Source organism: Camelus ferus, chromosome 11 (genome assembly GCF_009834535.1).
Source record: "Camelus ferus isolate YT-003-E chromosome 11, BCGSAC_Cfer_1.0, whole genome shotgun sequence".
Lineage (NCBI taxonomy): Eukaryota > Metazoa > Chordata > Mammalia > Artiodactyla > Camelidae > Camelus > Camelus ferus.
In genome coordinates this window covers 55,041,704-55,054,095 of record NC_045706.1, presented here as the reverse complement: position 1 = coordinate 55,054,095, position 12,392 = coordinate 55,041,704, and the positions used below count along the sequence as shown (strand labels likewise).

General features: G+C 43.2%; 1 protein-coding gene and 1 long non-coding RNA gene across 3 annotated transcripts in view; one reads left to right on the top strand and one right to left on the bottom strand.

Annotated features, from left to right (window-relative positions):
* The window catches only part of LOC116667213, a 49,199-nt gene extending 47,458 nt beyond the window's left edge, over nt 1-1,741 (bottom strand). Inside the window, exon 1 of the long non-coding RNA XR_004324027.1 lies at nt 1,602-1,741. This is a non-coding gene — a long non-coding RNA (uncharacterized LOC116667213). The remainder of the gene's footprint in view (nt 1-1,601) is intronic.
* TMEM254 (transmembrane protein 254) lies at nt 1,614-7,765 on the top strand. 2 transcript variants are annotated; one of them, XM_006180039.3, is made up of 4 exons: nt 1,614-1,745; nt 3,527-3,630; nt 3,810-3,869; nt 7,511-7,765. In XM_006180039.3, exons 1-4 carry the CDS (start codon nt 1,656-1,658, stop codon nt 7,629-7,631), a joined length of 375 nt encoding a protein of 124 aa, XP_006180101.1. In that variant the 5' UTR covers nt 1,614-1,655; the 3' UTR covers nt 7,632-7,765. The 2 variants fall into 2 exon arrangements, with proteins under 2 accessions (XP_006180101.1, XP_032347476.1); XM_032491585.1 differs by lacking the exon at nt 1,614-1,745 and adding an exon at nt 1,879-2,128.
* Nucleotides 7,766-12,392: the final 4,627 nt, after the last annotated feature.

Genomic DNA, 12,392 nt, shown 5'->3' with positions numbered 1-12,392 from the left:
TTACCTTGTGATATTTCTTAATCATACTTTCAGGGTATACTGCAGGTCAGCAACTGCACTGGCTAATGACTTGATCCTTGTGCAACTGAATGGTAGGCAACATTCTTGGTTTTACAGTCCCTTTAATGTAAGAACCAACTCATTTAATCCACACAAAAGCTCTGAGGTAGGAACCAATATATCTCCACATCACAGAGAAATTAAGGCACAGATGGGTTAGGTAACTAAGCTTACAGAAGAATTTAGTGGCAGAGCCAGGACTTAAGTCCAGATCATCTGTTCCACAGCCCCTGCTCATAACTGCTGTGCCATATGGTTTATTACATCTTTACTAATGAGGAGGAAGAGCATTATTTCTGTTGACCTGAAACAAAAGACTGCCAGATATTTCTCCAGGAAAAATGGTTATTCCAGGATCAGCAAAGAAATTGCAATTCTGGGTCTGCAACCATGGTGAGTCACATGCAAGTCCCTCTGCCCCGCCTACACCCCCCACCCCTATTCCCCACCCCCTCCACCCCCCATCTGCCAAGAGAACACTCTTAAGGAGAAGAAAAGTAAGTTAGGAGGGCTAAAGTAAACAAAAAGTCCATGGGTTCCCTTTGACTGAGTCTTTGCCAAGAAAGAAGGCAAGTCTTCTCCCTATTGGCCTCTGCTACCCTCACAGGGTGTGGGAGTTCCCCCTTCCAGTCTCCCAAGTCTATTTAATTGAGGTTTCTTCTTATTAATTTTTCACATTTCCCACGGAGCATAGCAAAGCTAAAGGAAGATGCACAGTTGTTAGAGGTGTGAACGAAAATACTGCAACCATATCAGTAAACAAAGAATGCTGAAACCAAGTCAGCAGCAGCTGCCGCCACCCCCCAGTGAGGACAGGCCTGCAGCCCAGCCTCTGCAGCTACTCACAATGGTGCACTCCGAGCAGACTCAGAATAATAAAGGACAAACTAATGGCCCTAGATAGCTAGATGCTTGTCAAAGGAATAAATTCAATGAGCCCAAATGTTTGCTTCCTCCCATACATAGAAAAGCACTAAATTCTTTAACTTGAGATGCCTGGTTTTCTTTAGATAATAAGTAATCTTTCTCACAGAGAAAAAAAGATGTGACAATGAATATATACATGTTCATGTATACCTGAAAAATTGTGCTCTACACTGGAATTTGACACATTGTAAAATGATTATAAATCAATTAAAAAAGTAAAAAAAAAAATTTATTGTTCCAACTACCTGGTCTTTGTTGTAAAGCTCCTATATATCCTAGCTCCTCCCCTACCTCTTCGGAGCAGTCCCTCAGAGCGATCTGAGGGGTTGTCATCCCAGCTCGAGTCCTCCGGCCAAATAAAACATAACTCAATTTTTAGGCTGCGCATTTATTTCAGTCCACAGAGGCATAAGGCACCACTTATTACAACACCATTATCTTAATGCCCGGAAAGTGACACTCAGAGAGGGGGCTCCTGTGCAAGGTGATGACCACTCCACCAGGCGAGAGCCCAAGACATTTCATTTTCCAGTTTGTCCCACAGACTCCTCCCCCTCCCTTAATTAAGCGAGAGAAGGGAGGAGCGTTTGCCACGGCCCCGCCCCCGGCCTTACCTTCCTCCAGCTCCCATCGCGGGCCTGCCTCACTACCCAGGAAGTGCTGCAGCGATGGGGAAAGCAGCAGGAGATGAGATGTACTTTCAGAAGGCCAGTCCGTTCTGGGTCACCGTCATCACTGTTTCCGTTGTCTATTACACGGTAAGGGCAGTGCCCCAGGTCTACAGCCAGCCGAGGGGATGGAGCGCTCCTTTCAGCCGCAAGGTCCACACCTGCAGGCGAGGAGAGGTCGCGCAGGCGTAGTCGTGGCTCCCAGGCCTCAAGAGCCCGGGAACTACACCGGGAAGGAGACGCAGGCGCACTCGTCTGGCCATGCCTTTGCGGGTGTGGAGATCCTGAGAAACCGGCTACCCACGCTTTCCCTGTGTGAAAGCAGGAACAGCTCCCCACCCCAGGACTAGGTGTCTACATCTTTCAAAATGGTGGTTGCGAAGTCGGAGACAGGCGGGGCTGCTACCTCTTACTTTCGTGCAGCCAGATCGTTGCCCTCGCTGGTCACAGTCCTGGCGCTGGGATATTTCGGGGTAAGGTGTAGTGCTAAGGTGTAGTGTTTGGGCCACCAGGTCCCCATAGCGCGAGGGGCGCGGCGGAAACCTTGCGCATGCGCGCCGGGCGATTGCCTAGGTTACTGGTGTAAGCGGACGTTTGGTGGGCTCATAAGGTTTCTGTCTGAGAATGTTCCTGCCTTTGTGCCCCAGCAGTTACTAGGACTTAGCAGCTGAGCCTGAGTGGGTGTCCACGGAGAGGGTGTCCAATTTGACAGACTGTCCTAGGCCTGCCAAGTCAGGATAGGGCTTCGCAAGCAGAATATTTGAGGCAGTTGGAATTGCTTGGAAAGTGGGGATAAACCTAAGGGACGGGTAGGATTTAAATGGTAAGAAGGAATAGAGAGCTTATACATGTTATGGCATAGATGTGGAATCCATAAGACAGAGAATCTCTACAATAGATTGTTTATTATTTCTGCCAACCATCGCTATAATTTTGAAGGAAAGCAAAGCTATTTGGATATTGCCCAGGAGATCCTGGAGACAGGGGATTAGAAACGTGTTTCTCATGTCCACAGTGTTGTTTGCTGTCAAATCTGACCAACTTTGTCCTCATTTCCCCATATTTAAACCGGTGGTGTTGAACTGAACATGTTCAAAGGTACATCTCTGTTCTATAATTCTTTGTCTCTGACTAGTCAGAATATAGATGTAGGAAAACCTTGGGGCCTTCAGTTTGGGATATTGTGGACCTGGCAGATGCTGCCCCTTCCATTCCCCTTTGTTTTGGAGAATGCAGTCATATTTTATGCTTTGTTTAAATTTCAGATGTGTAACAACATTAGTGGGAAAGGTAGTACTGCCCTTGGCTGAGTTGTGAATGGGACAATAAATGTGGGACACATTGGCACTTGATTCTTGGCAAAGCTTAAGCTGGCATAGGTTACAACACAGAGACTGAGGGAAAGTTGATAAGATTACAAAAACCTTATAGAATTAAGTAGGTCCTCTTGGCACTTCACAAACCTCATCTCACTTGTTTTCCAACTGTGCAGTGGATCAGTCCCAGTTTTAGAGGTCAAAAACAAGAAAGAAGAGAAAGGGATTCTAAATTAAATAGGGGTTTGGCTCAAACCATAGTTTCTGCAGAAAAGAAGTTAGCCAGGGCACATAAACCCTCAAAATGTATTAATAACTCGCATAAAATAATGTTTGGGGTGGAATTCACTAAGCACAGAAGTCAGGCAACCTGGTCACTAAGTCCGATAACCACAGTTTCCCCAGCATAAAGCTCCCACTAGAACAGCCTGTTTTCTTTGGTCCGTTTCACTTGTTCTTGTAGAATCAGAGTGATTTCATAGCCTCTTCTCAAACATAGACATGGGCTGATTTAAATGACCTAACAATCCTGCTGTGTTTCTGGTTCTCTTTCAGGGTGCTGTCTTCTGGCCTGAGAGCATTCCTTACCAGAGCCTCGGGCCCCTGGGTTCCTTCACTCAGTACTTGGTGGACCATCATCACACGCTGCTGCACAAAGGGTAAGGAGAAGTGGGATATGGACCCTGCAGCCCCAGTCTCACTGCAGACCAGGAAGGCCTGCGGTTGCCTTCTAAGAGTGGTGCTGGGTCACAGGAAATCGCCTTTCTTTTGAAGGTTTCTGTATTAGATTTCATCAGTAGATAACCATCACCCTAAACCAGGCTGACTCTTGTTTCAGGTATTGGCTTGCCTGGCTGATTCACTTGGGAGAGTCCTTGTATGCCATTGTGTTGTGCAAGTAAGTGTTTTTAATAGATCTTTGTCACTTTTCTCTTGGTATCTAATATAAGCTGAGCCACATTTAAGTAATCCATGCGCTTGTAGGCTGAGAACACTGTCAGGGTAGAGGTGAATCCCCACACCTAACGCGTAGCCTAGCTCAGTACTCAGAGGGAATACTCAGTAAATCATTAATGAGTGGATTCATCTCATTGTGTTAACCAGTCATTTTTTTTTTTAAGTCATTTCATTTTAGATGATTTTTCTTCTTCTTTTCAAAATTCTCTGTTAGTCCCAACTAGAAGAAAAGGTTAGGAGGCAGCCTTATAGTTTGAAGAAAGAGCCATTATTAACCTACTTTCACAACCGAGTCACCTGAAGAGCTTTTTCAACGTTGACACATCTGGTTTCCAGAACCAGAGATCCTAATCTGGTGGGCTTTGCTTCAGACCTGGGAATATGTCATTTTTTCAAGTTCTACAGATAATTCTGGGATGTAAGGCGGGCTAAAAACCTCTCAACTAGACCCTACTCAGCAGATTCCAGTGTAGGGTAATACAACACGAGAGGACTAAAAAACTTGTCTTTACATTTATACTTTTTGTCAGCATGCACAGAAAGTATGGGGTAATGAAAGAGATGGTTATAGTAATGCCAGATTGCTTTGCAGTGGATTTTTTTTTTTCTGGTCAAGATGAATTATCACCTCTGCTTTTGTTGTATTACTTCTAAAAGTAGAAAAAAAAACTACTTAAATATGCTTTAATAATAAAAGTAATTAATATTTATTGGGTGCACACTATGCCAGACAACTGCTAACTGATTTAAATAGATTATGTTGCTCTGTCTTCTGGTTTATTAAACAAGCTGGACCTTTCTAGGAGAAAATCAGAAGGCAACTTTATTCTTTATCACTCCTCTCCAAGTAATCTCACCCTGTGGATTACTGCCTCCCACCCCAGCCCTGGATGAAATCTGAAGCAGTTCCATAGATTTCCCAGTCACTATCTGATGTTATCGAGTCAAGCCCAGCCTGTTTTTTTAAAAAACATGAACATTTATCTAATTCAGATTGTCCGTTTTCCGCTGGCCGGGGCTCAGCAGCCTGCTGTGGGGAAGAGAGTGTCACGGATGTCCTCGCTCTCATTCCAACTTTTTTCCCTGTTCACTAGCGGCAGCTGCTTGTGGCCTTGGGGTGGTGGGAGTAGTTCGGGGAAGCAGGGCACGGTGTGCCGGGTGATCAGGCAGCTGGGTGCTGTGGAAGTTGCATACCCAGTGTTGACTTTTCTCTCCAAAGGGGGGGGGGGGCCCTGGTGGATTTCTGAGAAACCACTCATCACTAAGGAGTCTCCCTCTTCAGTTCTCTTGATGGCTCCTTCAGACGCTGCCATCAGCATGCTGCTTGCTGTCTCCTCTTAGGATCTATGATGGTTGGGGGGTGTGAGGGGGTGTCCCCTTTTACGGAGCTCTCTTCTACTCTTCACTTAGGCGTCTGGCGTGGGTTCCTTTTTAAGCCCACCCATGCCAGCACCCTTTCACAAGATCTTGTATAGCTCATGAAAACCTCTTCCTTATCCCTCCAAGGGGGTAAATTTATCTGCAACTGCATGCAGTTCCCAGTCCAGCCATGTATCTTATCAAGCAAGCTCTACCAGTCTTTTGAATCAGATATTAACCCTCACCCAAATTCCAGGGGACGCTTTGTCAAGCTCTGCAAGTGGTTCCCTTGAAGCTGTCCTTTGGGCTTGACTTGTGGCAGGAAAGCCAGGAGCACTAGTACCTCTTTCTCACGGCCTCTTCAGCCTCTCGGCGAGAGCTTAGCTTGGAGGTGTGTGGTCCAGCCCTTGCACTTCCAGTGTTGGGAGTACTTCACGCCTAGTTTGTTACTGGCATTTGGAGCCTCTAAAGAAAACAAAGACTCAAATTGAACATCCTGCTATCCAGTTCTTTGAAGGGCAGAGGGAGGATAGGCCCAGAGAAGTTTGGTCACTATTGTGTTCTTGAACGCATTTCTTTACAGTCTAACAGGTTGCCATGTATCATTGGTGACTATAAATCAGAATGAATATTCCTTTTAACTTATGAATGAATGAATACATTTCAGTGAACGAATCAGTACTTGAAGACACGTAGAACATTCATAGCTTCCCCAAATCTCACTATCCAGCAGTGAAAAGGAATTTGATGAATTCCGCTTAATCAGAGCTAAGACTGGACTGTATGTCAACTTTATAGCCACCATATATATACACACATACGTATAGATATAAACACTTCTGTAACTTTTTTCTATTGTCATATATGCCTATTTCTCCACGTCTATACCTATAAATTCACCTCGTTCATTTTATTAGTGCATAGTATTCTATTACATGGCTGTATCTTAATATATTTAACATCCTCCTTCTGACGGACTTTTAAGTCTTCAGGGTTTTTTTTATAAGTAATACTGCATGAACGTAAATTTCTCATGCATCCTGGCCGACTGATACATATTTCTATTTTTTATTGTTTAGTGGTAGAATGTATGAATATAGTCAGTTTTTGTCTATTGCCCTCATATCCAGTGACCTTGATAAATTCATTTTTTAGTTCCAACGGTTCATCTGTTCATCTAATAGTTTACCATTAATAATTTAAAAGATTCTTTTCCATTTTCTAGGTACACAGTTGTCTCTAGAAATAAAGACAGTTTTATTTCTTCCTTTCAATTCGGTATACCTTCTATTTATGTTTTTTCTCTTATTGCACTGGCTAGTACCTCTGGTACAGTGTCCGCTGAAGTGCTGACTGGCCTTGTTCCTGATCAAAGGGAAAGCTTTCAACATTCCGCATCACGTTTTTTCTAGAGCTGTAGAGACCTTCTCTACCAGAATAAGGGAGTTCCATTCTCTTAATAAGCTGACTGAGAACTTACGTTAAGAATGGATGTTAAAATTTATCAAATGCTTCTGCATTTATTGAGATGATGGTACCATTTTTCTCCTTTATCCTGTCATTGTAGAAAGTTGGATCGTTTTTACATAAATTATTTTTAAATTTTGTTTTAAATTAAAAATCATCCATGTGAGACTTATTTATATACAGGTGAAACTGTAGCAAGCCATTCACTTCAATTTGGCCATTTCCTTCTGAGCTCGGTTCTAAGCAGTTTCGTGTGAATTGGTTGCTCAGACAGGTATTTATTGTCACCATGTGCCTGGCCCTTTACTAACCGCTTTGTGCAACTTATCTCAAAAGTCATCTTGAAACTTGGTGACATAAATACTATCCTTCCTGGAGACAGAATCTGAGAGGGAGGGAGTGGCCTGCCCAAGGTCACAGCTGGTAGTTGGCCAGTCTTTCAACACACTTGCTCTGAAGCCCTCCCAGTGCTTTCTAACCCTATCTGCTCATCAGAATCACATGAGAAACAGTTTCATAATGCCATGCCCTAGGCAGTTAGCAGACTGCTTCTCACGGAAGAGTGTACTATCCTAAATGCACAAGAAAAATGAAAATCAGTGCACGAACATTCAAGTTAAGAAACTGGAGGAAAAGGGCAAAATAAACCCAATGAAAGTAGATAGGAGGAATACATATTTTAAAAAAACTAGAAGACAATAACTCCTATGAAACCATAACATTAAAATTCTGGTGGATACATTTTTCCTTTTTTAGGTCTAAAGGCATCACGAATAGCTGGACTCAACTACTCTGGTTCCTACAGACGTTCCTCTTTGGGATAGCATCTCTCAACTACTTGATTGCTTATAGGCCAAGACACCAAAAGCAAACTTAAAGAAGATATTGTCGACTGAAATAAATGAGAGTTGAGAGTTATGTTTCATTTGGCGGGAGGACTCGAGCTGGGATGACAGCCTCTCAGATGGCTCTGAGGGACTGCTCCAAAGAGGTAGGGGAGGAGCTAGGATGTATAGGAGCTTTACAACAAAGACTAGGCAGTTGGAACAATAAAAGCTTACTTACTAGCTAAAGAAAACCAGGCATCTCAAGTTAAAGAATTTAGTGCTTTTCTATGTATGGGAGGAAGCAAACATTGGGCTCACTGAATTCATTCCTTTGACAAGCATCTAGCTATCTAGGGCCATTATTTTGTCCTTTATTATTCTGAGTCTGCTCAGAGTGCACCATTGTGAGTGGCTGCAGAGGCTGGGCTGCAGGCTTGTCTTCACTGGGGGGGGGGGGTGACTTGATGGTTTCAGCATTCTTTGTTTACTGATAACGGTTTGCAATATTTTTCATTCACAGTACCCCTGAAACTAATACAATGTTGTAAATCAACTATGCTTCAATTAAAAAGTAAATATATAGCATATAAAGTTTCTAGGGAAAAACAAAAAAGAAAAAGATACTCAAAAGCTTTCTCTACACATTGACATTCATCCTTACCTTTTTTGGGTGGTGCTGTGTTTACTTGATCTTTCCACTTTCTAGAAAGCTAAGACCCTCTAGTGATTCATTATTCTTTCATCTGCTCTGGTTAAGCTTGAGTAGATAAGGACAAGGTTTGAGCTTTCCAGTTCTGCAGACTAACTTACTTGGCAGGGGGTTTCCAGCTACCTCCTGAGGTCCCTGCCTGTTTTGGTTTTCTCCCTGTCACCTGGTTTAAGCTGTGAAGGAAAAGCCCAGCTGGGCTAACGAGCTAAGTCACAAATCTAAGTGTGATAAGTGTCGGTTTACTGATCTAAGTTCTGCTGGGCTAACTCATAAATCTGAAGTTTAGTGTCAGTTTACTGGGCTAACAAGCTACCTCGTAAATCCAAGCTCAACAAGTGTCAGTAACGTGATCTGTTCCAAATTGATAAGCTCCAGTGTACTGATTCCTTGCTTTTTGTTGTTTGAACCTTATTGGCTAATAGCCCCATACTTGTAATTAACCCTATAAAACCTCATGTGCACGTCTTGGAGGTGCTCAGAGCTTCGGAGCAGAAGCCCCTCTGAGCCCGCCGGCGTAATAAATCTGAGTACTCCAACCCTCCGAGTGGTGCTTGTTTCTTGGCTGGCCTGTCATTTCCGTAACAAAGCCACATACAAAGTTTACTATTAGGACACCTTTGCTCCCACCTTCTGAGTAAGACCCCTTACCCTCACCACCGCCATCCTATTAGCTCTCCCTTCCCAAAATGTGTATCACCCATCTGGACCAAGATAGAGTGACACTTTCATAACACATCAATTCCACCCACATCCGTTAGACACCTGTGGGACAGGGTCTTCCCCTCTCAGGCTTCCATCTCTCCCACTACAGAGAAAGATAAGAAAGACGAGCACACGGCAGGCCGAGCAGTGACACTGAGGCACAGAGGATGCACTGGGAACCAAGAGGCGAGGACTGGGGAGTGCCTTCTCTGCACCTGTCAGCCAGGAGTGACTCTTCCCTCCACTCGGCCCTTCCAACCCAGGGCTCTGTAGTGTGAACAGGCTGACGGCCACCTTCAAGTCAGGACCACATCTTAGACAGCTTCCTTTTTCCTCTAGCCCCTGCCCACTGCCTCGCACACAGGTGTTCTATCAGTGTTTACTGAACAAAGGAGGGAAATTCTAATTTCACTCTGCACTTGTTCAACATCATTCCAATTTTTATGTGAAAACTGCAGAACCCATTCCGTACACCCTTGTCTCAGAGAAAAGTGCAGGCCTGCCCGTGACTGGCACTACCATCTTTCTGTGGTCCCTGATGGGAAACCTGTATCTTTTTCACTCTCCTATTCTTGGTCACTTTCTCCAGTCTCCGCAGATGCTCCTTCCAGCTCTGACTCGCTCAGCCATGCCTGTTCTAGAGATCCTAGCCCATGAGTTCTCCAGCTGGTTACGACATCTCCCACTCACCTGGTTGTTACTCCTTACTACTGACTGATTGAGGCAGAAGGGTCCCTGACCGTCACCTCTAGGAGCCTTTAGGGCTCCTTTCCTGGAGGACCAGCTGCTTTTTCACTAGGGACTAGCGCTTATTTTCCCCCAGTGATACAAGAGGTCAGGTGATTTGTTTTAGGTAAATATTTATGTGTGTAAAAGCACAACCATGAAAGATAATGGACTACTGATTGTTTTTGGTGGAGATCAACTTCTACAAATAAATCTCACTCTTTCCCTCTGTTTCTCTTGTGACAAAGGGGTTATTAATGGTGACAAGGATAATAGGGCAGATTACTGAACGGAATGGATTAACTTGAATAAAATGCTATGAACTGTGTCTCCAATCAAATGCTTTTTTTTTTTTTTTGGTGTGTCAGTTTTGATATATTGTCACATATATGATTCTACTCTTTCTCAAATAGACTATTATGGAACTCTTTGTACAGGGAGTTATCTACCAGGGTTTTTTTTTTTTTTTTTTTTTTTTTTTTTTTTTCACTGATAAAAAAATGCAGAATGCCCTACCTGTGGGACATTCACTCCTCATGTTTATAGAGCTGCCCACAACTTAACTCCTCCACATGCACCAACCGAGTTGTGGGTAGATATGAGGGTCTCCTTTCGTTGTAGGACTGGCCTCCTTTTATTTCTATTACATTTTATTCAGCCTTTGATACAGCCTCTGCAGCAAGTGAAGGAGTCCTCTGACTTTTTTTTAAATGCCAAAAGTAATAAAATCTGTAATCTTATTTGGGGTATTATCATGGCTTAGAGCAAAAAAGGGTCTCAGCAAATGATGCGGGTCATTCATTTTCTAGACCCATGAGCTGCAGGTGGTGAAGTAACACACAGAGGCCAGACTAACTGGATCTCCCCTCCCCCACAGCCCAGGAGCTAGGAGTCAGCCTAGGAAGCAAACATAGAGACATCTTGGCCTTGCTTTGCAGTCATAGTGGGTGACGTGGGCGAAACCTCTTTATGGTGCGTTTGGATGAGAAAAGGCTAGAGGCATCTTGTTATAGTTTGGAAGAACAAAAAAGAAAGGGCCAACTGGGGGGGCGGGGGTAGGCAGGAAACAAAACGAATGACCTCACAACTCAGATTTCCTTATCAACAAGCCAGATTTATAAACTAAAACTATTTCCTACATTCAACATGGTTATGACTCCATGCACTTCAAATCCAAGCATGTTTTCTAAGCCATGGTTTTAAAACAAGTCTTTGAGTTTAAGAGGTTATACTCCAGATGTGTGAAGAGGTTCTTCAGCAAAAACAGCTTGCCGTCTGGAAGCCTGTCCGTGTTTACATGGAAGGTCTGAAAACACAGAAGAGGCACTGGAGAACCTGCCTTTGAGGTTAGAGCACAGAATGCAGTCACATTGCCTGGGGTCCTTGCTGGAACCTTGTTAACTAAAGCTCCTACTTGAGCAACTTCAGATGAAATATCATTTTCCCCTCCCTCTCTTATTAGCATAGACAAAAAAAAAAAAAAAAAAACTAGGGCAGCTGAGTAACATATTTGTAAGTCTGAGACTTCTCTCTGCAATGCTCCCTGTCCACATCAGATTGGAAATTACAGTCCCCTTTTTCTCAGGGTTGGACAATGAAAGTGTGTGATTATCATTTCATATATCTCTTTATGAAGATCTACAGTCTGATTCCACAGTGGACACTTGAAAATCCTATCCAAAATAGCGTTCTTGCTGTCTACGGCCATACCACCCTGAACGCGATCTCGTCTGATCTCAGAAGCTAAGCCAGGTCGGGCCTCGTTAGTCCTTGGATGGGAGGCCAAAGTACTGTTCTTGCAATTTCTATCAACAAACATTTTAAAATGGCTCTCAAACTTTCTCAGTATGATTGAGTATCCCATTTGCCTCATTTCTGTCTGTAGTAAGTCATAAAGATGGATTAGTGGAAATGCCTCTGACATACTCATGCTCTTCAGGGAAATATCCATGAAAGAACTTTTACTTTTTCCTTGTCCCAACATATTGAACTGGATGTTCTTGGTAAGTAAAAATTAACTCAGTAAAAACTGTCACTAAAATTGAAACCTTGACACTGCTGTAAATGAAAGAAAGGAGTGGCATCTATGTATAAAGTAGGGAAGTGTTCCCCAAACCTCGGGCCGGTAGGGACCACGCTCACAACTTTAATCCTGCCTACACTACACCTGAATTCACTTTCTAAAAAATCTTCCTAAGCAAGAATAACTATGAAATGCCAGGCTTAGTTGGTTTGCTCATTATATTTTCCTCTAATACATATGAGAATAATGTCATCTGCACCATATTAAGGTGGGAACTGTATTTTCATTTATATGTGGGATCCAAAAAAATGAAACAAAATGAACAAATATAACACAGAAATAGACCCACAGACACAGAGAACAAACTAGGGGTTACCAGAGGGGAGAGGGTTGGGGGGAGGGGCAAAATAGGTAAAGAGGATTAAGCACAAACTTCTAGGTATAAAATAAGTGCGACTAGGATGCACAGCCCAGGAAATATAATCAATATTTCACAATAACTTTGTATGGAATATAACCTATAAAAATATTAAATGACTATGTTGTACATTTGAAGCTAATAAAATATTGTAAGTCAACCATCCTTTAAAAAAACAGAACCAAATTTTGAAGAACTTTCCACGTTCCAACCCTCTAGAGTCCCCTAAAATC

Bases quoted from the DNA above. Each gene is read 5' to 3' on its own strand.
- TMEM254 (XM_032491585.1), top strand. From the start codon at position 2,024: ATGGTGGTTGCGAAGTCGGAGACAGGCGGGGCTGCTACCTCTTACTTT. The intron at 3,631-3,809 runs GTAAGGAGAAGT...CTCTTGTTTCAG, and splicing joins CACACGCTGCTGCACAAAGG to GTATTGGCTTGCCTGGCTGA. The intron at 3,870-7,510 runs GTAAGTGTTTTT...TTCCTTTTTTAG, and splicing joins TATGCCATTGTGTTGTGCAA to GTCTAAAGGCATCACGAATA.